This window comes from Abramis brama (assembly GCF_963993115.1).
Source record: "Abramis brama genome assembly, chromosome: 3".
NCBI classification, from domain to species: Eukaryota; Metazoa; Chordata; class Actinopteri; order Cypriniformes; family Leuciscidae; genus Abramis; species Abramis brama.
Window position 1 is genome coordinate 57,634,390 of NC_139965.1, and position 24,357 is coordinate 57,658,746.

Consider the following 24,357-nt stretch of genomic DNA (forward strand, 5'->3'; position numbering starts at 1 on the left):
TAGCATTGAACTGGTGTGTATATCAGTTATTTTACAACAGGTTTGAATATGGCTTAATTTACTGTTTTAATTCATTTTAATTGTTTTATTTACATAAATAATTAGGCACATCCCATAAATAAGAGTAGAGTGTTTTACTTGTTCTTCTAATGTGACTCAGAGAGTGCTCTACAAACATCCTTGTCAATCAGACCAAAATTAAACTATGCTTTCCTCAACCAATGAGATCAGCACAGGGGAATCTGTACGGCTTTCAAGAAGCCTGTGATTAGAAAGAAATGAAAGTGTGCATGGTCTCTCAACACTCAGAGGTCTACTTTTAATCTATTTATGGAGAGGCCTTTGTCCCACTCCCAAAAATCTAAGGCTGTGTCTGAAATCTATACCCTTAAATAAGGTACTATTTGAGGGAACAGCCATTTGTAGTGGTGTCCGAAACCAAAGTGGACGTTATCGAGTGCACTCATTCAATCCCACAATGCACCGCAATAACGAGTGTACAACAGATATACGCTCAACGGCTAGAGAATACCCATAACGCACTTTGACGGTCGTGTCGAATGAATTCCTGCGCCTGCAGCTGAATCATCCATCCATACATTTTCCAAACCGCTGGTCCAATGTGGGTACAGCGTAATATCATACAGGATAATATGGTAATATGATGCAAATTTATTGTAATTGTTTAATGAAGGTTTATACATAGTTTCCATGACAGAGTTCAAGATAAATCTTTTCATTACTACTGGAGCTGCTAGTTTGCTAAGTTTCAAATGATTATTAAACGACAAGCATAAACTATGCAAAAGCGGCAGTTCTTCCGACACACTCAGTGTCCGAATTCACTCACTCGTTTTCATTCAGTCCCTCAAGTGAACTGTATTAGTGGAGTAATGTAGGGAATAGTGAATGAGGGTATGGGGGGCAATTTTGTACATCGTTGAGCATACATCGGTTCTACACTAGTTATTGTGGTGCATTGTGGGATTGAATGAGTGCACTCGATAACATCCACTATGGTTTCGGACATCGCTGTAAATGGCAGTCGCTTCAAATAGTGCCCTATTTAAGGGTATAGGGGGTGATTTCGGACACAGCCATTGACTACATTTACATGTGCACCAATAATGTGATTATTCTAATAATCAGTGTAATCGCAGTAAGATGTTTACATTAGAGATGCACCGATGTATCGGCCAACGATCGGTATCGGCCGATAAAAGCAATTATTTTCACTATCACCATCAGCCGATTGTTTAAAAACAGCCGATGATCAGTGCCGATTATATGCTGTCAATCAAAAGGATGCAGTAAAACATGACCGACTGCAACTCACACCGTGTGTGAAGAAAATCTCTTGTGTTGAGTTAGTTAAGGCAAGTTAATGCGACAATAACACATTAACAGCTAAAAACAGCTACATAAAAGCAGACGCTATTTGACCCTATGACTCACCCATAGTTCAAGCCAGGGTTGCCAGATCTGCAGTTTTCCCCTGTAATAGGCTAAACATTAGTAGCGCGCCTCTCACCCAATAATCGCAAATAGCTCTGTGCTTTGTTACTTCTAAAAAGAAACAAAGTGCCGTCTTTCAAATTCTGTCCATTTTATCACTAAATTCAAACAATAAATGGCGTTTTGACGCTCTTAAATGTGACGAGACAGATCGCTGCAGCGCCTCAGTTCAAGCTGAGTGCGAGTCTATTCTTCTAGAAAAACATGCATGAATATCAGAAGGTACTGTAAGTTGAAAGATACTGTCAAACTTACCGAAATCCGTATCATGTCTCATGTAATCACTCAATCAGTGTTTCAACCGTGGAAAGATGTCAATAAAACAACCTTATATGTGTAACTGAGTTGTATACAAACATTTCAGCTTTTATTTGAGTGTAAATATTATATCTGGAAATAAATATCATTTGAATATAATAGCTCTGTTGTTAATTTTATCCTCTAATATTATAGTGTACCAAATGAGAGGGTTCTCTGTATAGTTTGCAGCATTATTTAGGAAAGATCTTTTATCCATAAGAAAAAACAAACTATCGGTATCGGCCGATATCATTCTGAATAATCGGCTATCGGCTGAGATATTTCATATCGTTGTATCTCTAGTTTACATGACATGAGCAGAACTCTTCACTCCAGTTTACATGCCATTTTCATTATTCTGATTATTCGCTAAGAAGTATGGTTATACCACACTCAGATAGGAATACGGTATGCATGTTAATGTACTCACATAATAAATAAATAAATTCAATACATTTTTATGGTACTGAATATTATTAATCGCATTAGTTTAATCGAAGTATTGCGTTTACATGAGGTAAAGTTTAATCACAATATTGCCAACATCCCATTTTCATCGCATTATGAGATTGTGTATGTAAATTTGATTGTCACTCATTTGATCACTCTACAAAATGAAGATCTCAGCAGGATCAATCAACTTGCCAAGGATTCTTCTTGATGGGGAGGATGAAAAATAAACACTCAATCGTCAGCATCTTAAAGCAACAGTTGAAATCTCAAACTAAAATGAACTTTTCCATACAATGAAAGCAGTTTGAAGCTGTCAAAGGGTAAAAAGGCACCATTAAACCATATTATTAAACCAGTTATCACGAAAAGATTAAAACAAACCGGGGGTAAGATTTGGCACGAAACTAATTAATAATTAAAACATTTCAATAAAATAAGGCTATTTTCTGTCAGCTAGAAAATCATATTCTTTGTTTACATTCTAGTTTACATTTAGATGAAGCAGCTGCGTTAGTTGTCCTTATGTTTTCCAACAGTTTATGTAATTATGATAATGAAATCAATCCACAATCAGACTTGTGAATGGAATCATAATCATGTGGGTTCCTCGCCACAGTCGCCTCTGGCTTGTTTAGTTGGGGTTTAAAAGACACTTAATATTCGGTATTATCATCAATTTGACAATATCAGATGAGAGCAAATCATTAGGGTGAATAATTTCATTGACAGAATTTTCATTGTTGAGTGATCTAGAAATAATGCAGGATCATCCTGTAATTATTACAGATCATAACGTTTCGTTATGTTTTTCAAAATCCTAAAACATTCTGGATTAATCCAGTTGGTTTTGCCAAAGGCTTACAAATTTACAACGAGACATCTCAAAACCCCAAGATTAACTAGAAACTGTGAAACATGGATGAATTAAGGGTTAAAATGGATCCATGAAGTGTGAAAGCTCCTTAATGGTATAATAACTCAGGAATACAGTTGCGGCCTTGAGCATAAAGCTTTATCTGCTATGAGGATGTAGTAATGTGGTTAACATGCTGCTTTATGTGTGTGTGGGTGGCTGAGACTTAACAGTATGCAAAGAAACATCATTTTTGTGCTTGTGCAAACCGTGTACAAATGATTAAGTGCTTCTTTTTTCTTTCATGCGTCATACTATACTCTCTTGAGCAAATGCTCACTTAGCCATGCAGTATGAGGAACTAATTGTCTAAAGCCCACAAGCACAGACCAATTAAGCAAACGTCCAGCATGCCTATCAAGCATCAAGCTTTGAGATACAGCTCGCTCCTTTCCACAGGCCTCAGGTCAGTGCTGATCTAATCGACTTTGCAAGCCACTATTCTGCCAGGTCACCAGACGCCAGCACAGAGTTACCACCCCTGGTTACCACGACAACAGTGCAACACACCGTGTGATTGAGAAAAGAGCGGCTTCTTTGTTGGTCACAGCAACTGACGGAGACAACACCACAAGTAGAGCTCAAATGATCATGAATGGCCAAATGTTCCAAAGAAATGCTGAGTGCTTGAAAATGGTGATTAGGAAGAACGTCTCAATTAAAAATCATGGCTGGGTCATATTTCACCTCCAAAACCAAAAGAAAATTAAGCCTATATTGAAGGACATCAAGATGTTTTTTGTGTGTTGTATATATATATATATAACAAAAATATACAACACGCACAATAAAATACATTTTAAGCATGTAATAAATATATATACAAAATTGCATAATGAAAATATATTGTATTTTCCATTATAAAGTTTATTTTCTATCATATTGCTTTAAACTGCTTTAAGCTGTTTTTTTTCTCAGCAGTTTTTAATTATCTTCACCTGTTCACTAACTGAACTAATAATTTGCATTAAACAATGAAGAATGAATTAACACAATTTTAAGATTCTTTCCTGCTTTTATCTTTTTGAGAGTATACCTCTGTTAAATCAGATTAATTAAAGTCTTTATACAGATTTAAAAAAATATACTAAAAATGAATGAATGCACAATATAATACTTTTTCATTATATACCAAAATGCATAATGTAAATGTATTATATTTTGCATTAAAAAAAAATTATTTGGGGGGGGGGGGTGGGGGGGGGGGGGGTGGGGGTGAGTTTCCGGTGCTTATTAGTTTCCAAAGTTCCTAATTAATTTACACACCAGTTCTGTTTTACCTTGATTACTCTCCCTGTATTTAAGTCCTGAGTTTCCTCAGTTCTGTGTTTGGTCTCATTTGCGTTTAATGTTGGTAGTGTTTGTGTTTTTCCGTGATTCTCCAGTGTGAAATAAAGACTTTATTTTATTCTCCAACGTTGTGCACTCATTACAGCCAAAGAACAGTAACAAAAGACCGAACCTAAATTGGATTTATTTTTATTTTTCCTCCCTCCCTCACCAATGGACTTCCCAGACATCCAACCTCCCTGCCTCGAGAAGGAGGATCGTTTACTGGAGGACCACACTCGGGACTTTTTAGATCTAGCATGCCAAACGAACGATCTGGTCCAAGGCACGCCTCCTAGTGAACGGTTGCCGCATATATGGAGTGGGTGCTGGTGAATAACGGTTCGGCATTCACCATCTGTCCCGCTGAGGATGACAACACCAGCCTCACTCCAGACCCAGAGCTCAGCCAGCCACCGCCCACACACCGCACGGATCTAAAGCCAGAGTCCACCGCAGACGGAGAGCCCGAGCCTGATAAGAGGACTGAGCTGAGCTGAGTGAGCTGGCAACACTGTGCGTCCCAGTGGGGGTGCTCGTGGAGATTGTGGGATTGGAATGGAGCCTTGCCCACACTCCCGATGCTGAGGGTGAGCTGCATATGGCCTCTGGGATTTATAATGAGGAAATGGAAGAGGTTATTTCCCTATGTCTCCCCTGGCCCTGGCTCCAAGTCTCAAGTGTCTCCAAAGATCCCGCCCAGCCTCCTTCTCCCACCTCTTCTGCCCATAACAGCCAGTTCCTCAGTTTCCCTTCAGTCCCTCGGCTCCTCCGCTGACTCCACTCTGCTCCGCGTATCAGCCTTCGGTCTTCCAGTCTCCAGCTCCGCCTCAGCACAAGGATCCCCTGGCTCCGCCTCCAGCCGCCAAGTCCATCACTCCACTTCGACTCCTCCCTCCCTCGGCTCCACATGGTACCATCGCCCTTACAGCTCCACCGGGCTCCCTCGTCCCTCTGGCTCCACCTTGGTCAGACCTCGCTCTGCCTACACCACGGACTTCCAGGCCTCTGCCTACGTCACAGACTCCACCCCTTCGGCTCTGCCGGGCTCCACCATGGTCCTCAGTCCCATCGGCTCCGTCTCTGTCCTCATGCACCCTGGCTCCACCTCGAATGCTCGTCACTGCAGCTCCGCCTCGGTCGCCTGAAACTTCAATATCATGTGGTCCCATCAGCTCTCCATCTCCGCCTGGTCATCTCCATCAGTTGTCCCCCTGGTTAACCCTGCCCAAATTTCCACCATGGCTCCTCCCTCCGTTGACTCCGCTGTGGGCCTTCGTCCTGGCTGTGGTCCCTGCCTGCTCCTGGCTCCTCCCACTGTCATCTCTGGTGTCCTACCCTTCCCCTGCCTCACGCCCTCCTCCACAGTCCCTCCCTCCTCGATTGGATTTGTTATGGCGTCGGGAAGTGCCTTCAGGGAGGGGGGACTAATGTAACATGTAGTTCTATGTCTATGTCTATGCCTTGTGCTAATCAGATTCCATTGTTCCTAATTGTAATGAGGTTAGATGTTGTGGGAAGGAAGCGGTGGGAACCGGCGAACATTTAACAACTTTAATAATAAAATAAACCAATGCAAAATGAAAGTAAAGACAGCAGCCCCTCACGGACGACTGCTGTCACATATAACAAAACACTACATAAAATCCAGGCCTGGCATCTCTCGTCCTTCACTGTCGTCGCTACTCCTTTAATGCTTCCGCTCCTCCGTGAGAGATACAAGACCGGTGCGTCGCGCAGGTGTCGCTCATTATCAATCACGCCCTCGGCCTCGTCCTGCTCGCCACACTAATTAAATTACATACCTGTTCTGTTTTACCTTGATTACTCTCCCCATGTATTTAAGCCCTGCGTTTCCTCAGTTCTGTGTTCGGTCTATAGTTTGATACAGTATCATCTTTGTCATTGGTCACAAACAAAATAAAACTTAATAACGATTGAATATCCGCCAGGTAAGAGTCATAAACGCTTTTGATGTTCAATTTTACATCAGGAAAGCCATCTTCATATCATGCCTAGGGGAAGACAGCAGCTTGAACTGTAAACACGTAATGAGATTCTAGTCCCTTCTGCAGCGCGCCGAACACATTACTGTCTGCCGAACTGAGGCCCGTGTCCCCTCAGATTTTTTAGAGACAATGGATTTTAAATGTGAAAAATATCAAAGCTGCTTCCATAAATTTAACTCCCACTAGTGCCTCTTAAAAAAAAAAGAGAGAGAGAGAGAGAGAGAGAGAGAGAGAGAGAGAGAGAGAGAGAGAGAGAGAGAGAGAGAGAGATAAAAACGCTCTTGGTTTGCCATCTGTGCTCAACCTCGGCTCACTTTTTTGTCATCTCTCAATTCTTCTTTTCGCATTACAAAGCCATTTCTTTCCTTCTTCCTCCTCCTCCCTCATTTTCATTCCCCCCACTCTTTTTCACTCCACTCCAATCATTTTTTGTGTTTTTCCATCCTTTTCTCTCTCTTATCAATGTGGATGATTAGAGCCACACGTTGTGTCTTTTGTGTTGGACATAATCACCTGACACTGGCTGACAAGGATCTAACAGCACTGCAATCCCCAATCACCCATCTCAAGCTTTAAAGCGGCCATCTGGACCGCCTAAAGCACAGGATATGCAGTAAATGTTCCAGCAAACTGCTATATTTCATCTCTGAACATTTTCAATAGACCCAAAGGCTCTTGTGATTCTGTTGCTGTTGAGACACAATACCTGTGGCAACAGCCAAGGTTTAGTCAATGATTCATGACAACATAGTGTTCTTTTCAGAAAAAGATTACACAAGCATAAGCTGGTTTAAGATGGTTTAGCTGGTATTCAACTGGTTTAGCTGGTCTCCCAGCATGGATCAGCTAGTGTTTAGCTGGTCTCAAAAGTGTTCAAAAGAAGAGAAAAAAGCATAACAGACCAGCCTAGCAGCATTTTTAATAATCTTCACCTGTTCACTAAATAAACTCGTAATGTGCAGAAAATAATGAAGATAATAATGATAATAATGAACACAATTTAAAGATTCTTTCCTGCATTTATTTTTGTTTCAAAACCTGGTGAGCTACATAGGCAGCTACTTAACAGCATGAAACCTCAAAAATAGCACACACAAATATTATATAAAATATTTTTAATTGGACTGATCTATATTTATAAGTACTTTTGAGAATTAAAGTGATTTTTTTAGCAAGCATTTCTCTCGTTTTCCCTTTATTGCTCATTGCAATCATAATTTTGCTGTTGGAAACGGCGACTCATGCCCCATAATGCCTAGATAGGGAGCTCAGCACACTCAAAAAACTGTTGCATTAAAAATAACCCAATTTGGGTTGTTTTGCAACCCACGGATAGGTCACATATGCATATTATAATATTTTTTTATTTTATATAAATATCAAATAATGTAATAAATATAATATATAATTAAATATATATTTATATGCACATAAATAGCATTTGGGTTGGTCATTAAACTCATCATCCCTGCAGCACTCTATTAATATTACACAATATTATATTACACAATATTATGGTGTAATGATGGCAATAGATAGTTCAGAACTAAAACATATCGATCACATTAAAAGGTTAGGGGAATTTTTTTTAATTAGAAGTAATTAACTTTGCAAGTTTAATCTGGTGCGAGTATCAGGATTTTATGAAATATAATGATGGCATAAAGAAGCATGACATTTTAAGCAGTGCTGCACAAATGCAACATTCTCTGCGTGAGCACCAGCTGTACATGCTAATGTCACCAGGACGCCAGCGCTTTGAAGTGTCTCCAAAAGATCACCGCTCTCTACACAAACAGGGTTACAGGTGTGTCCTGCATAATGTGCTCTCCATTAGCATTTACAAGAACACAATTATTTCGCCATCTAAACATTACAAGCTGAAAACTGCAAACAATTTATTTTAATACATTTTAACTGAATGAACCGTGACAAGGGCCCAAAATGCATAAATAAATGATTATTATTGTTATTATTTTCAGAATTTAAGAATTGTCCCATGCAGTTTAATTTAAACCTTCCTTTTTTAGTTAATAATTACAATTATGCAGTTATATTTTGAATTTCTTCAGTTTATTTCTACGTCCTTACATTAAATTCTGTTGAATTAAACTGTAAGTTTAAAGACATTTTTGATTCAGTTCTAGATGGTGTTTGACCCTGGTTGTTGGGTAAGCCTACTTAGTTTGGACATAACCTTATGATATATAAAGTGAACTCTTTGTTAGTTTTTGTTTTGTTTTTGTTTTTTTGTCCTGAAAATGTACTTCACATATTGTCTGGAAGTAAACAAAACTACATACATAAAATAAAACACATATTTAAAAAGAATTACGGTAAGAACCGGCAGTTGCGGTTGCTAGAAATTTGCATAAAAAATGCGGTACCAACATTTTAGGTTTTACGGATTTAACTTAAATTTACAGTAAAACACGTATCTCAGTAACTGATCTCGGGCCCTATTTTAACGACCTAAGTGCATGGTCTAAAGCGCAGGGCGCAAGTTCACTTAGGGAGTGTCCGAATCCACTTTTGCTAGTGTAACGAGGGAAAAATGGTCGGCGCTCCCGGCGCATGGTCTAAAAGGGTTGTCCCTATTCTCTTAATGAGTAATGGGTGTGTTTTGGGATTTACATGCGTTAAGCCAATCAGAGTCTCATCTCCCATTCCCTTTAAATGCCAGTTGCACTATTTACATAGTGGAAAGACCAAACGCGTCTCCAGAGGCAAACGGATCTGCTCGTGCGCGAGGTAAAAGTGCGCAAGCAGACCATCTACGGGACAAGCCGGATTCCACCATATCTTTATGTACACAATAATAATCTTTTACATTGTAATCCTTTTATTTTAAATATTTGGCATGTTTGTGCTGTCCCTGTGTGTTTAATAAGCAGAGTGTACGCGTGTTGTGGACCCGCGCCTATAGGCGCACATTACTAACGCGCTCTTTAAATAAAAAAAATGTAAAAATCACTAAATTGACTTTAGAGCAGGTTTCAGTTGGCCAATGGCGCAGTCTATTTCTGTTGCCTCAAAATAGCAACGTCCCAACAATGCGCCAGAACACACCTCGTTTTCAGACCAGCACGCCCATGGGCGCACAAATGGGCGCAAATGCATTTGCTATTTAAACAACGTGGCGCAGGACGTGAAAATGATAACTGCGTCAGACTGAAACTAGCAAAAAACACTTGCGTCGCGCTTGGCGCTGCATTGCGCCGGGTGTAAGATAGGGCCCATAATGTTGATATACCAACCTATTGAAGTACTAATATCTGTTTTGTAGGTTTGTAATACACTGACAACCACCAAAAACAGATGGTGACGAAAAAGTCACATGATGAATCAAAGCTAATCACAAGCAGCTTTTCCACAATAATATTTAAAAGTGTCACAGTGTCCTTCACACAAATACTAAAGACCATCATGGTGACACACATGATGACACTAAAATAATGCAACATAAAACCCTAATGTACATAACTGATAACAAAAAAACTAAGAAGAAACAATTATTTCAATTAAAATACATAAGTGTCATGCAGGGAATTCTTGCCAATTAATGGTTTTTCACTGTAAATTATACAATGACTTGTTTTTTTGTAAATTTTAAATGTAAGGCTAGATCTATTACAGTTATTCACCGTATATAGTAATGAAACTCACTGTTAACAGCAGCATTTTTTCATCTTTTCCCGTTAAAATCAGGGTTATTTTAATCTCTCCTGAGCAGTCGTGTTGCTGCACTGCACTAAAACATCTGTCAATGATGCATTCGTGTGCTGACAGCCAGCAATTTCCCCCCAAAAGCCAGGTATGAAGAAACGAAAATTGAATTTGATTATACACACAAAAAGGCACCAATTGCTGTAATATCCACAAATTCAAGAGTCTGACACATACTCTCAGTTGATGCAATCAACCAGTGTGATATAAACACCGCACTCAACCAGCCAGCTGCAGGGAAATGTGTGAGAGTGTGAAACACTGCATCTAGAGAGTCATGTGGATGACAGCTATAAAAGCTTACAGAGTATTAGATGACAAATTTTCACATGAGCAACTACATTGTTGTTCAGAAGATGAGCACGGGTGTTATTCTGACATAGGCAAAAAACAAAAGGAATATTATTTGATAGTACAATTCTACTGTGAGTGTGCTATTTATTAATTTTATAAAACTATTGTATAACTAGAAATTATAATCTATATAATTAAATACATATGTAAAATGTAAATACATTTCAGTCAAAAAAGCGGAGTGACAGACATTTAACTGCTATGATCTATATGCTATCTTTATGATCAGCATGCTTGGAACTCACCAATCAAATTTGAGGGCTGGAACTTCATTATATTATATTATATTATATTATATTATATTATATTATATTATATTATATTATATTATATTATATTATAGCATAGCATAGCATAGCATATTATAGTATAGAATATTATAGCATAACATATTAAAGTATAGAATATCATAGCATATTATAGTATAGTATAGAATAGCATATTATAGTATATTATAGTATAGTGTATTATAGTATAGTATAGTATAAAGTATAGTATATAGTATAGTATATAGTATAGTATAGTGTAGTGTAGTATAGTATAGTAAAGAAAGAGTATAGTACAGTATAGTATATTATAGTATAGTGTATTATAGTATAGTATATTAAAAAGTATAGTATATAGTATAGTATATAGTATAGTATAGTATATTATAGTATAGTGTAGTGTAGTATAGTATAGTAAAGAAAGAGTATAGTACAGTATAGTACAGTATAGTATAGTATAGTATAGTATAGTAAAGAGTATAGTACAGTATAGTATAGTATAGGCTTCAAAAATATTCAATTTCAACTATGAGACATTTCCAAAAAATATATATATATATTTTGAAAGGTTAAAAATCATTGGACTCGCTTCATATTAAGTGTTTTTATGTACTAACATTAAAATCTTTCCTTTAATAGGCCTACAATGCACTTATCGTGTTCATACATGTTTTTATATTGTACTTATATTTTAAAAAAACACCTGCATGTAATTACTCTGTAATTAAGATCTGTAATTACATCTATAATTACACTGTTGATCCTTCCCTGAATCTTACTTGTATCCCACCTCAATAACAGCACAAATGTTTTGCAATACAACATCAATACAATAATTACATTACCTAACAATTCATAAAAGTACATAATATGTTAAAGACACTAAATATAAAGTGGGACCAAATTATTTTTGCTGGATGTCCAGTATTATTCCTCTGCTGTCTAAAGTATTGTTTCCTCTGATTTTAAATCTATTTTATCTTTGCATCTCGTCATGTACTATGTTAACTATGCTAACAATCGCAGATGTATTGAGAAAATGTAATAATTATTAAAACGAAAGTCTAATCCTTGCTGTTTTAATTTAAGTAACTATAATACAATACTAACAAGCTGAATATCAAAGCAGTGATATAACTTTAATGTGTGCTTATATGTAAGATACACTGGTTTATTAAATATATTTCATTAGTTTTCACAGGGCTAATAGTAACACTCTTACTTTGGCTTTAATTTGATATATTGAGCTAGACTTACTCATTGTAAATCTATTAACGCTACAGTTGAATGTTGCCAGAAAAAGTGGCTTGAATTAGCAAAATAAGCTGTTCTGTTCCTGTTCTCTGAGAGGATGGATTTGTGTATGGAGAAATGTTTATTTTCATTGATTTTTTATACACAGAAGAATGTTTTTGAAAGAAGTTTCTTATGTTTTGCATAATTCTGCATTTATTTGATCAAAAATACAGTAGTAAAAACAGTAATATTGTGAAATAGTTTTAGAATTGAATCACTGTTTTCTATTTTAATATATTCTAAAATGCAATTTATTCCTGTGATCAAAGCTGAATTTTCAGCATCATTACTCCAGTCTTCAGTGTCACATGATCCTTCAGAAATCATTCTAATAGGCTGATTTAGAGCCGACAGAACATTTCTGATTATTATCGATGTTGAAAACAGTTGTGCTGCTTCATATCTTTGTGGAAACCATGATACATTTCCAGAATTCTTTGATGAATACAAAGTTCAAAAGAGCAGCATTTATTTGAGATATCCTTTTTTGGGGGTTACACATTATTTTAAGATGTCCTTGTTGAGTTGAATTATACATTTAAGTAATAATGTAATAATATTTATTAACAACATGTATAGGGTTAGGGTTAAAATTTAAAATAGGGTTTGGTTTAGGGTTAGTTGCATGTAATTATGCATAATTTATAGTTATTACTACAGTAAGTACATCTAACATGTAACAAAGACAATATAAAATAAAGTGTTACCATTTTTTTCAAGTCTTTAGTCTTTCTATTTTTCAATTGTTTTCCATTTTTTAGAGCCTTTTATTCAATGTAATGCATTAAATGTATGTTTAATGGGAAGGGAGAAACGTGGGATGAAAAGAATACAAATTATGACAGAAGAACATGACAAAATAACTGTTTAACCAAAAGAAGGGGAAATTTGCCAGTTCTGATTTGTAGCCAAAGCACCAGCATGGCCAAAATCTTAATAACATTCAGGAAATAAGGCCAAAAAATGGCAACACTTGTACAGTTTTGGCAGACATGTGTGTTCCTTATACCAAAAAATAGTATAGTGTAGTATATTGTAATATAAAAACCCAACAAAGTGTCTGTTGCCGTTGTCGGTTCAGAGTGAATTGGCCTTAAAGAAAAGTAAACTAAAGCTGCATAAATCAAAGAAGCAAAGTGTGCCTCCACACCACACAGGAAAGCGCAGTTATCCATCATTTCCAGCGTCAACACTGCAATACTTCAAAAGAGACTTCAGCAAAGTGCATCACACACAGCTTGGTAAAACACGGGCAGGTTTGGCCACAGACTGCGCTGCTCTGCTGGGTTTCACAGAGGGAGGGTGTCTGGCTGTGTGGGAATCAAAGCAGAGAAATGTAGCCGAGCCGGTCAGCCCACCCGTCATCTGATGGTCAGAGACAGCAGCTGATCACATGCAGAACTGGAGGTTGGCCTGAGGCTTCTTTTTCTTAATATCTCAACAGCCAAGCTTTCAAAGGGCTTCAGGGAATTCGATTTTCAGGGATTACGAGGAGGAAATGCATTAGATAAAATGTAAAATGGGTTGTCACATTCGTTTTAAGGTGATATTTATTGATGTTATGATTTCATAGATGATATATCATAATTTGTTTTAACATTTATCATTCCCTATTATTTTAGTCAAGGATTTTGCACACTCAAAACAGCCAAAACTATGTCCATTTTTCACTCTCTCTGAAATTTAGAATTAAATTAGCCTTTTTTTAATAAGCTACTGTTTCTTTAAAGGTAGGCTAGGCAATGTTTTTCATAAACACTTTTTGTTATACCGGTCGAAACTTTCTTCACATCCTGATAGCAATCAATAATAGAGTGCTCTAAATATTATAAAAATGTATATGTCTTCTGTGGACGTCTCAGGACCAAAACAATATTTGTCCAATCATTGCATTCAGTCTGAATAGGTAGGATGTTCAACCTGCCTGTCAACTTATGTATTTGCATAACTCCGCCCATCACACATCATCCGCGCGTTCCATGAGGTTATGCAGAGTTGTAAACACACTGCTAGAGTCACGAGCGCCGCAGACAAACACCAGCCGCCTTTTACAGTTCCTCTTGAACCAAAACAGAGAGCTTGTGCTGCGTTCACGCCATGTCGTAATTACCGTAATTCTGAGATGGCAACCCGTGACGTTCTACAATGAGCTGTTATGCCTATTTATGGCCTTTCTATGGCTACACTATCAACGGCGAAATTAATCTGCAGCAGTCAGAGCTCTCAGAAATTCTGAGTTTACAAGTTATACGACTTTCTCGTAATTACGGTAATTCCAACATGGCGTGAATGCACCTTTACAAAACCGCTTTGAGTTCTAACAATAACCGTAAAGAAGTTGTGCATGTTCATTATTATTGTAATGTTATGTGCTTTGAGACATGAGGTAATTTAATGCCGTCTCTCGTGACACTTTGCAGACTTTGCTCTGACTGTCTCTCACTGCAAAAAATGCTTTCCTTACTTAGTATTTTTGTCTTGTTTCCAGTCCAAATATCAAAAAAAGTCTTTAATCAAGATGCATTTACTAAAGTAGTAAAATGCCATAAGATATTATGTCTTGTTTTCTGGGAGAAAATTAAAACAAGCAAAATGATCTGCCAATGGGGTAAGAAAAATAATCTTGTTTCTGTTTGAATTAAGATTATTTTTCTTACCCCATGAACAGATCATTTTGCTTGTTTAGAGCAAAAACTCACTTCATTTTGATTAATTCCCCCAGAAAACAAGACATAATATCTTATCTAATTTTACTTATCTAGTAAATGCATCTTGATTTAAGATTTTTTTGATATTTGGACTGGAAACCAGACAAAAATACTAAGTAAGAAAAGCATTTTTTGCTTCTACAAAACCTCTACGAATACTTTTACATGTAAATACCCTCTGTTACGATGGGCTAACTTTGCACATGAATGAGTAGCAAGGTGGGTTTTAGTTCTTAAAGTAAAACATGCACATACAGACGAGTAAGATATGTTAGAAGAATTGACTGCTTATGAAAACGCTGTCTGTTACCTCCTCAAGCGCCCACAGGGAGTCTACCAGAGGCTTGATCTTCTTCTGGTCGTAGAGGGACAGAAGTTTTTGCACCGCTGTCTTGACTCGGCTGCATCCGCCCTGCTTGAAGAGGAGGTTAAGGAGCGAGAAGCCAGCAATGACTTTATTCTCCTCATAGAGTTTGATAGGGTTCACCTTCTCAACCTGCCACCACTGGGAGACAAACAGCAATTGTTTTAACAATGACACCTGAGCACCAGACATCTTTGGACCAACACTTGAGAGGTTTGCGTTTTATGGAAAATAGATATCAAACTCCACTTACAGATTTAGCAAAACTGAAGAAACTTTTTGTCTCTCCCGTCACCATGTTTGATGAACCTAGAAATATAAATCATTTTAACAGTGTATATATTTTTTTCCAATAGGTTTCTTAAAGATGATGTATGTTATTTTTTTACTTTCTTCAATCCCAGCCCAACCACGAAAAGCCTGCCATGAAATAATGGTAAAACTTTACAATAAGGTTAATCAGTTAACATTAGACAACTCAAAAAGTTAACATGAACTAAGAATGAACAATATTTCTACAGCATTTATTAATCTTTGTTAATATTAATTTCAACATTTACTAATACATTATTAAAATCAAAGGTTGTATTTGTTAACATTAGTTAATGCACTGTGAACTAACATGAACAAAAAAATGAACAGTTGGTTATTTATTAACTAACATTAAAAAAGATGAATAAATACTGTAATAAATGCATTGCTCATTGTTAGTTCATGTTAGTTAATACATTAACTAATGTTAACTAATGAACCTTATTGTAAAGTGTTACTGAAAATGGTTTATTTAACTTTTAGACATCATTGTTTAAAAAAATCAACAAAAAATGGCATGCATGCTTTTTGTTGAGTATTATATACTCGAGGAGGAATTAAACACAATTTTAGACCCAAACTGAGCAAAAATATGCAATTTGGCACAGTTGTTAATATTTATATGGCCAAGTAAGATTAATATAATATAATATAATATAATATAATATAATGATACTAAAAGACCTTTTACTTGCTAAAAAGTATAAATTATCAATCAGATGACAGAAAGCATGTATAAATTGTAGTATATATTGTAGTAGATTGTGTGCAACAGGTTTTTCAGCAACGTTTTGATCATGATCGTGTAGGTCAGCCTCTTGAGAAGCTTTATGATTCAGCCTATCATAACAATTTGCTAAGGCTGGCTAATAATATAGCTTCTAACCCTATGCATATTCTGCATAATGGGTTTGAACTACTACCATCAAAGCGGAGATATAGAGTCCCCAGATTTAACAAAAGTGAGGCTGAAACACTCTTTTGTGCACCAGGCTACCTTAGCGTTGAACAAAAACACTTAATCAGAAATCAAGAGTAATGTGAAGGTGTTGTAGATGCATAAGTGTTGTATTGAATGCATAATGTGTGAGGTTTAAGTCGATGTAGAATGTATGTTGGATGTTGTAAACATAGACACTGTTATGCAAGAAAAAATTCAGACTTGTCTGACAATAAAGTATAAAAGAGAGAAGAAGAAGAAGTGATGATCATTGATCATCACAAATATGATACAGTAGGCCTTAGAGTTAAGCAGAGTTAACTATAAGTAAGATGTTCATAGGTTGATTTTCCTTACGAGTGCGTCTCTGTGGATCTTTTAAATCATTGAGCATCCTAACAAACCCGACTCGACAGAATCGGCTCAGTCTGTTTAACTGACCAATGGCAGACGGGCTGCATTCAGGAAACATGCTTGAAAACAATCCTTATTTTTGCAGGTGTAAGTGGCTCAGAAATTACACACTTTAATTTGAATGGACATACAAAGTATAGTCTTGGCATTTGAAGCAATAAAACATGGCACTGTTACAGCTATGCCAAATGGCTATTATTAATAAGCTCCATCCAGAATTATGATGACTGATTCATTCATTTGGCAGTAATGTGTTTTTAAATCTAACTTTTACATCATCTCCGCTCCATGGCATCCCTCCTAATTAAATAATCCTAATGGACCAGAAGGCTAAGGGGATTGGAGTAATTAAAGTGGCAGGCAATATCTTTTATGTGAATTAACCTCAATTTGCTGTTGGCCACACTTTGTGTGTCTTGTGTGACTTCTTTCAAATGAGGGTCAGGAGGTCACAAATGAACATTTTGGACATCTTGCTACATTTTTTTTTTTTTCTATCTCTACAGTCCATGGCCACAGCATGATGCAATAGTTCTGTCATCACAGTTTAATGCAGTATGCAGATGAGTGAATAACGTGTTATATATTGTTCAATAAACAAAGCTATCATGGATTCAGAAGAATTGGAAAATAGTGCATGAGGCAAATTAACCCTTGTGAATAAGATTTAAAGATGTATTGAATATGTACTTGTAGTGTACTTCAAAACTTTAAAGTATAATATAAATACAAATGTACTTTAATAACGTACATTATCATGAGATTACAAGAGAGTACATTTTCATGAGCTTTTAAAAGGAACACTTTGTAATAATGTCAAATAATTTTTTTTTTTTAATCATTATGTTTCAATAATCTTTTGTCGTGCTTTACCATATTTTGATGTGTTAACTAACGTTCTAAAGCACATGTAAAATACTTGATTATAATTCAACTGTAGTGTGTTATTTGATATTACATTTAAGTTAATACATTTTAAATGCACTAAATTGTAACTTCACCATTATAAATGTGTGATTATAAATATATTTAAATACACAACATACAGGATTAAAAAGAACTGGCATTAAATTATATTTTAGTTATATTTAGTACCATAAATGCTTGTCAGTAGGCCACACTTTAACCATATTTCAAAGACAATTTAGAATTATGAAATTACGTACAAAGATGAACTTAAGTTCTACTTAAAGCACTCTTAATTACCACTAATTGCAAACTTTTTTTGTTTTAAATTTTAAATTTTAAACTAGAATACATTTTAATTTAATTGTAAGTAACATGCATTTATGTCTGAATTTTGGGGAAACATTACATTCAGTTAAGTATGTTGTACATGTTTTTTTCTGTAATAAGTCCACTTTTTAAAAGTATGATAAAAATGTATTTCTTTTTCATAGAGGTACTTTTTTGTCCTTTCTGGAGCTTTACAGCCCGTGGTCACTGAATAAGAGCAGCAGGAACATTCTTCAAAACAGAAAGTCAAACAGATTAATGATGACAGTGTCCCTTTAAAGGTCCCATATTGTACACCTTTCTGAAGTTTTATTTTAGGTTTTGATGTCCTTAAGAATATATATTTGCGGTATAAGTACCAACAACCATCTCAATATATTTTTACTGCTCCTTTCTCAGGAGCTCTGCCAAGAACAGGTCGATTTTGGCCCGTCTACTTAATATTCATGAGCCTCTCTTCTGATTGGCCTGTTGTTTTCTGAGTGACCCACCACTGGTGGGGGTGGAGACTGAAGGCGGTGACTGAGTAGTTCTGACGTCACATTTTTACGGAAGTCACAACGGCTTGTGAAAAGGCACAGCTACTTTATGCAGGCTGTGTGCATTTGTCTGTGGATCGACTGTTTTGAAACTTAGTTTCATCGCCCCTAGACCTCAGTTATCATGAAAAAAGCCAGGAAATTTCAGTTTTGACAATATGGGACCTTTAAATAATTGTTTATATCCTCAAAATGTTTAATTAATTTCAGAGCTATGAGAATGCTCTTCCTCGGTGTGTACCAACCATACAGGATGTACGTTCCCATGGGCTTGAGCAAAGTTAGGCCTTTTCCTGTGTTCTCTCCACACAAACAGTCCAATACAATATCTACTCCTTCTGGAGATATCCTGCAGGAGAAAAAAAAACATAATTAACCATACTTTTATTCTAAGCTCAGGCGAGTTGCTTAAATGAGACCCTCTTAAATCCTGTAACCATAAAAAAATATATATTTTCAGTGTCTTTTAGGAAAGCACAGATGATAAGGAATGGGAATGTCTTTATAAACATGGGCTCTAATGTGTTCCTGTCGTCATGGTGCCTGGACCGCCTACAAGGCTTAACCAGTCGGAGGTCTTGTGATGCCCGGGGTCCTGCCTATTGTGGAAGAGAGAACAACCTGATACCAATTTAATTTTGCTTTTCCCCTGATCCTGAGAGGAATGTGGAACAACAGAGATGAAAAGAGTCCTAATCTCCTCTCTCATACTCAATTTACGTGAATTTGAAAGAAAGTACTGGTAATATAAGGTAACTACATGGGTTTAGGGATAGGTGCAGGGTTAGTACCCCACTATTTTCACCTGATGGGGTTTGGGTTCCTTGCCTCTGTCGCCTTCGGCTTGCTCAGTTGGGGTTTAACACTAGAACTGCCGGAATTCTATAACAACTATAATGGCCATAGCAGTCATTCTGACCACTCATACATTATTTGCACATATTTTCAATAAGCAATATCAAATCTAAGAATAAATGGATCTGTAATGTTAGGATAGGTAATAATAAACATCAGAACACATTTTAATTCTAATGTATGTGAAAATGTATTAGTTAATCGACAACCAACAGCTATTGCAATTACAGATTCAAAGTCGAAAGTGATCAGTTTTCTATTATTTTCTTTGTAAAATGAAAACAAATATATTCATCCTTGGATATTAGAATACAATAACTTACAAAAACATTGCCCATATGCATTTCAATGCATAGGTAAACCCTTTTTGGGCACATATGAAACGCATATGCCCCAAACTGGCCAAAACAGTCATTCTGACCGTCACAGGAAAAGAATATGAAAATATAATAAACTGATTTAGTAACCAATATTTGTTTTAGAGAGCAAAAATATCATGCTGTAAAATGACAATGAAAATTGTATGCATACAGTCAGTATGACTGTTATGGCCATTCAAGGTAGAAATACTCAAAACTCTTTTGTGTCTTAATTTTAATAAAATAACAATGATAGAATAAAATATAGACACATTTAGGAAAAGTCAGGGTCCTATAGTTACATGGGTTTTATTTCAACAAAGTTATTACATTGCAAAATTTTAAAACAGTCAAAATGACTGCCTTGGTAGTTCTAGTGTTAAAAAATCATTTAATATTCAGTAACAGGGCTTGACAATAACTTTTTTGCTCACCAGCCACTGTGGCTAGTGGTTTTCCAAAGTTACAAGCCACTCAGCATTTTCACTGGCCACAATTTTGATATCGATACCATGGGGAAAAACTGCCATATAGATTTCTTTTAATATTATCTCATAATTTGGCAGTAGGTATATTAGGCTGCTGTCACTTTAAGACCTGACGCACCAATCCATTATACTGTTACACATGCGTTTTCTTTCTCAACTGTTTACGTTCACTTAGATTGAACTTAGTTTATTATTTTAGATGCCTTTTTAAATAAATGTAATTAAAATTAATATCTAAAATTCAACCCGCCAAAGTGGCTAGTAGGAGTGACCGCGTTACACGCCACTGGTAAAAAACACCCGTATTTGATGGGTTGGCGGGTGTTAATGTCAAGCCCTGCTCAGTAATATTATCAATCTGACTTGCACTGACACTATCAGACGAGAACAAAACTTGAACTGAATTGAACTTGATGATGACACTATGTAGAGCTGCTTTATATCGCCAAGTCAAATTTGTTTCATAATTCTGCAACATTGACACTGTTATTGAACTGAATCGACTATCACTATTGTCTTTTAGAGCTGCAGAATTTGAATTTGTCTTATATTTGATGAAGTTTGCACCATTTATACACCATTATTTATTACAGCGCAGCTGCTTTGAAACAATCTATGTTGTATAAAGCGCTATACACTGCAAAAAATGCTTTTCTTACTTAGTATTTTTGTCGTTTCCAGTCCAAATATCAAAAAATTCTTAAATCAAGATGCATTTACTAGATACGTAAAATTAGATAAGGTATTATGTCTTGTTTTCCGGGGAATTAGCAAAATGATCGGTCCATGGGGTAAGAAAAATAATCTTAATTCAAACAGAAACAAGATTAATTTTCTTACCCCATTGGCAGATAATTTTGCTTGTTTTAAGCAAAAACTCAGTTAATTTTGATTTATTTGCCCAGAAAACAAGACATCTTATGGCATTTTACTACTTTAACTTTAGCAAATGCATCTTGATTTAAGACTTTTTTGGGATATTTGGACTGGAAACAAGACAAAAATACTAAGTAAGAAAAGCATTTTTTGCAGTGTATAAATAAAGGTGACTTGTATTTTAGAACTACCATGATATTTTTTTGCCATTACCCTACCATGGTCTTTCTACAATACTTAGGTAACCAATAAAAAATGGACACAAGATGCTCACCAAATAAGATCCACCACAGAAATTGTTAGACAACAGCACGTAAAAAATCATTAGCTCTGAGTCAGTTGCTGCACATTTTCTGGCTTTGTGTGGTTGATCAGAAGGATGTACCAGTGCCCCTCCCCAAACTACAACACACTACTTTCAAATCTGCTGTGTGTTGCCATGGGGACTGGAGCCACACAGGTCTAGAGGAGGAACTGGTGACGTCTGCCATCTCAGACTTGCACTGGCCTCCCAGTATGACTCATTTAGTTTATATTCCCGTCATCCATCTACCATTTCAGTTTTGCCCCTACGTTTACGTACTGACAGCAACGGCGTTTGTGCTTACTTCTTAACTTCTGGAACGTAGTCAAGGTTTCTGTCAAAGAGATGAGTAACTGAATGCTTTATGGCTTCGTGTTTGAAGGGCGAGGCGGTGCCAAACACAGTGACGTTGGGGACAGTGGAACAAAGTTGAGCGACTGCTTGACCCTTATGTGGAAAAAGAGGACAAACGGAACGGAATGTGATTAATGGTTTCTGTCACTCTGTTAAGATGCTTTTTGGTAGATCGGATCACAAGTGGACGACGCTAAATACAGGTGTAAACGGGGTCTAAAGCGTTTTGAGCTCGTCCACTTTCGACCACTTCCAGAGGTCGTGGAAAACACATTTGATCAGATTGATTGCTTTCGTAGTGTAAACGCTCATGTAGTCGAATGTGTTCAAACGGTCTTCTCTCCGTCTACTGATCTAATGCGTGAACATTATGGGAAGCGCTCTAGCCAGACGGGATTTAAACTTTGTCGGCTGAAGACTCAAGTTTGGTTTGAAGATGAAAAATGTACCAAGCACAATGTTCTCCCATCATTCCTGATTTCTAACACACACTCACAGCGTTCGGCTGCTGCTCTCCGTATGTTTTTCCATCATCTCCGGTCGTGTTTATATGTAAATTGCGTGAGCTTATTTCGTCCATTCGACCGAAAGATCTGAAAAAGCCCATACATTTACCGGTCCATAGACCCTCCCCTCGAAGAAATCAGGACAGAAGTGGATGAAAGTGGACAAAAGAGTCGGATTAAAACACCAGGTGTGAACGGGAATGTGTCTCTCTTGTCTGCTTGTGATCCAATCGACCAAAACGCATCTTAATACCAGGTGTAAACAGGGCTTTAGGGTGTGTTCACTCCTGTAGTTCGGTTCTCTTGTTTCATTTGGGTCCGGACCAAAAAAGAAAATGAAATGACCAGTTAGTCCTAGGGTGCGTTTCCCGAAAGCATCGTTAACCAACTATGGTCGCAAGTTCCCTCGTTACCAATAGAGTTCAATGGACATTGCGATGAACTTGCGACCATAGTTGGCCAACGATGCTTTCGGGAAACGCACCTCTGGTTCGCTTAGCGTTCACTATTCGTCATTTTTAACACTAATCCTAAAGATACAAATCATGAAAACTTATATTTTGTGACAGAACTTGTACAAATATCCAAAACAATGCTGTGTGCTAAACGCTTTTGTTATATGTGCGTACATATGCTGGTATTCTGACCAGCTAGGAACTTGTGAAAAGCTTATAAAATGTGTAGAGGAGTCAAAACAGCAGCAGGAATCCCTCTATCACACACACACACACACACGATCTGCTGCAATGAGACGTGGTTCTGATGCCTGAACCGAACTGTGATGGGCAACATCGCGACTGATGAGAAAAACAGGTATGCTTGAGCATTCTGGCCTTTTTAGGGTCGCATCTTGTGACTTGCGATGTCTTTGGTTCGTATTGCATTCATATTTCAGTCAAACCGCACATTGGAAGGAAAGATGGGTCTCGGTCCGCTTGTTTGTTGCGCACCAGGGCTCGGATGGCAGCGTTCACACTTATTCAAATGAACCGCACTAACAGAGCAATCACACCAGAATTCGTTTTAATCAAACCAAATCTGCCAAGTGTGAACACACCCTTAAACTCATTTTGATCATATTCCACCAAAAGCCATATAATGAAGCTGTAGATTTGCATTTGTTTAAAGGCCCGTTTACACCAATGATGATAACTCTGAATGTAAAAGTCCACAACTCGTCATTGAAACTACATCGTTGGAATGAATCACTTTCAGAATGGAATTTTCCAGCTGATGAACAATAAAAACAATGACAGCCAATCAGAATCCATCAGACTTTAAAGAGCTCGAGCATTTAAAGTGGCAGATGACAAAACTGCAGTGCTTGCTTATGGTAAACAGAACGATATCGTTCACTGGTGTGGACGCTAATATAGTTACAGTTATCGTTCTTAGTGTGAACAGGCCTTAACAGCAATATGGGATCAGATATGTTTGTCCAAATTCCAGCTAAAGAAAACATTAATATGCTACTTCAAAGTGTCTTTACTAACCCCATCGCTCAAAGCAACAGACTTACCACCCCACCTCCTGCTGAGTGAACTAATACAGACATCCCCTCCTGGAGATTGGCCACTTCAAACAGCATCATGTAGGCAGCCACAAAGTTCATAGAGAAGGCAGCCGCCTCTGGGAATGTCATGTCGTCTGGGATCTTATACACCAAATCCAACGGTGTGCAAACCACCTCTGCCCAAGCATTGTAATTTACAAAGGCCATCACTCTGTCACCTATCTGAAAGAAGAAAACACACGTTGTTAAACTCTATTACTATTCAGTTTCAGATTGAATGTGCTGATATTGGAAGCATATAATATCAGGGTTTATTCTTTTCCAATTCAAACAATTAATTATTTTTTCATGCCAGGTAACAAATCTTTCCCACCACCCGAAGAACCATACATTCTAGATTGGAGCTCTATTATGTCCACACAAAAAGT

The 24,357-nt window shown here is 37.0% G+C and overlaps 1 protein-coding gene across 1 annotated transcript in view; it reads right to left on the reverse strand.

Moving 5' to 3' along the window:
- vat1l (vesicle amine transport 1-like) overlaps positions 1-24,357 on the reverse strand; it is a 36,541-nt gene that overhangs the window by 10,758 nt on the left and 1,426 nt on the right. Inside the window, exons 3-7 of the mRNA XM_084109803.1 lie at positions 23,936-24,151; positions 21,861-22,003; positions 18,920-19,023; positions 15,487-15,542; positions 15,180-15,374 (exon numbers count right to left, since the gene is read on the reverse strand). Of these exons, the coding sequence (XP_083965929.1) occupies positions 15,180-15,374; positions 15,487-15,542; positions 18,920-19,023; positions 21,861-22,003; positions 23,936-24,151 (714 nt within the window). The remainder of the gene's footprint in view (positions 1-15,179; positions 15,375-15,486; positions 15,543-18,919; positions 19,024-21,860; positions 22,004-23,935; positions 24,152-24,357) is intronic.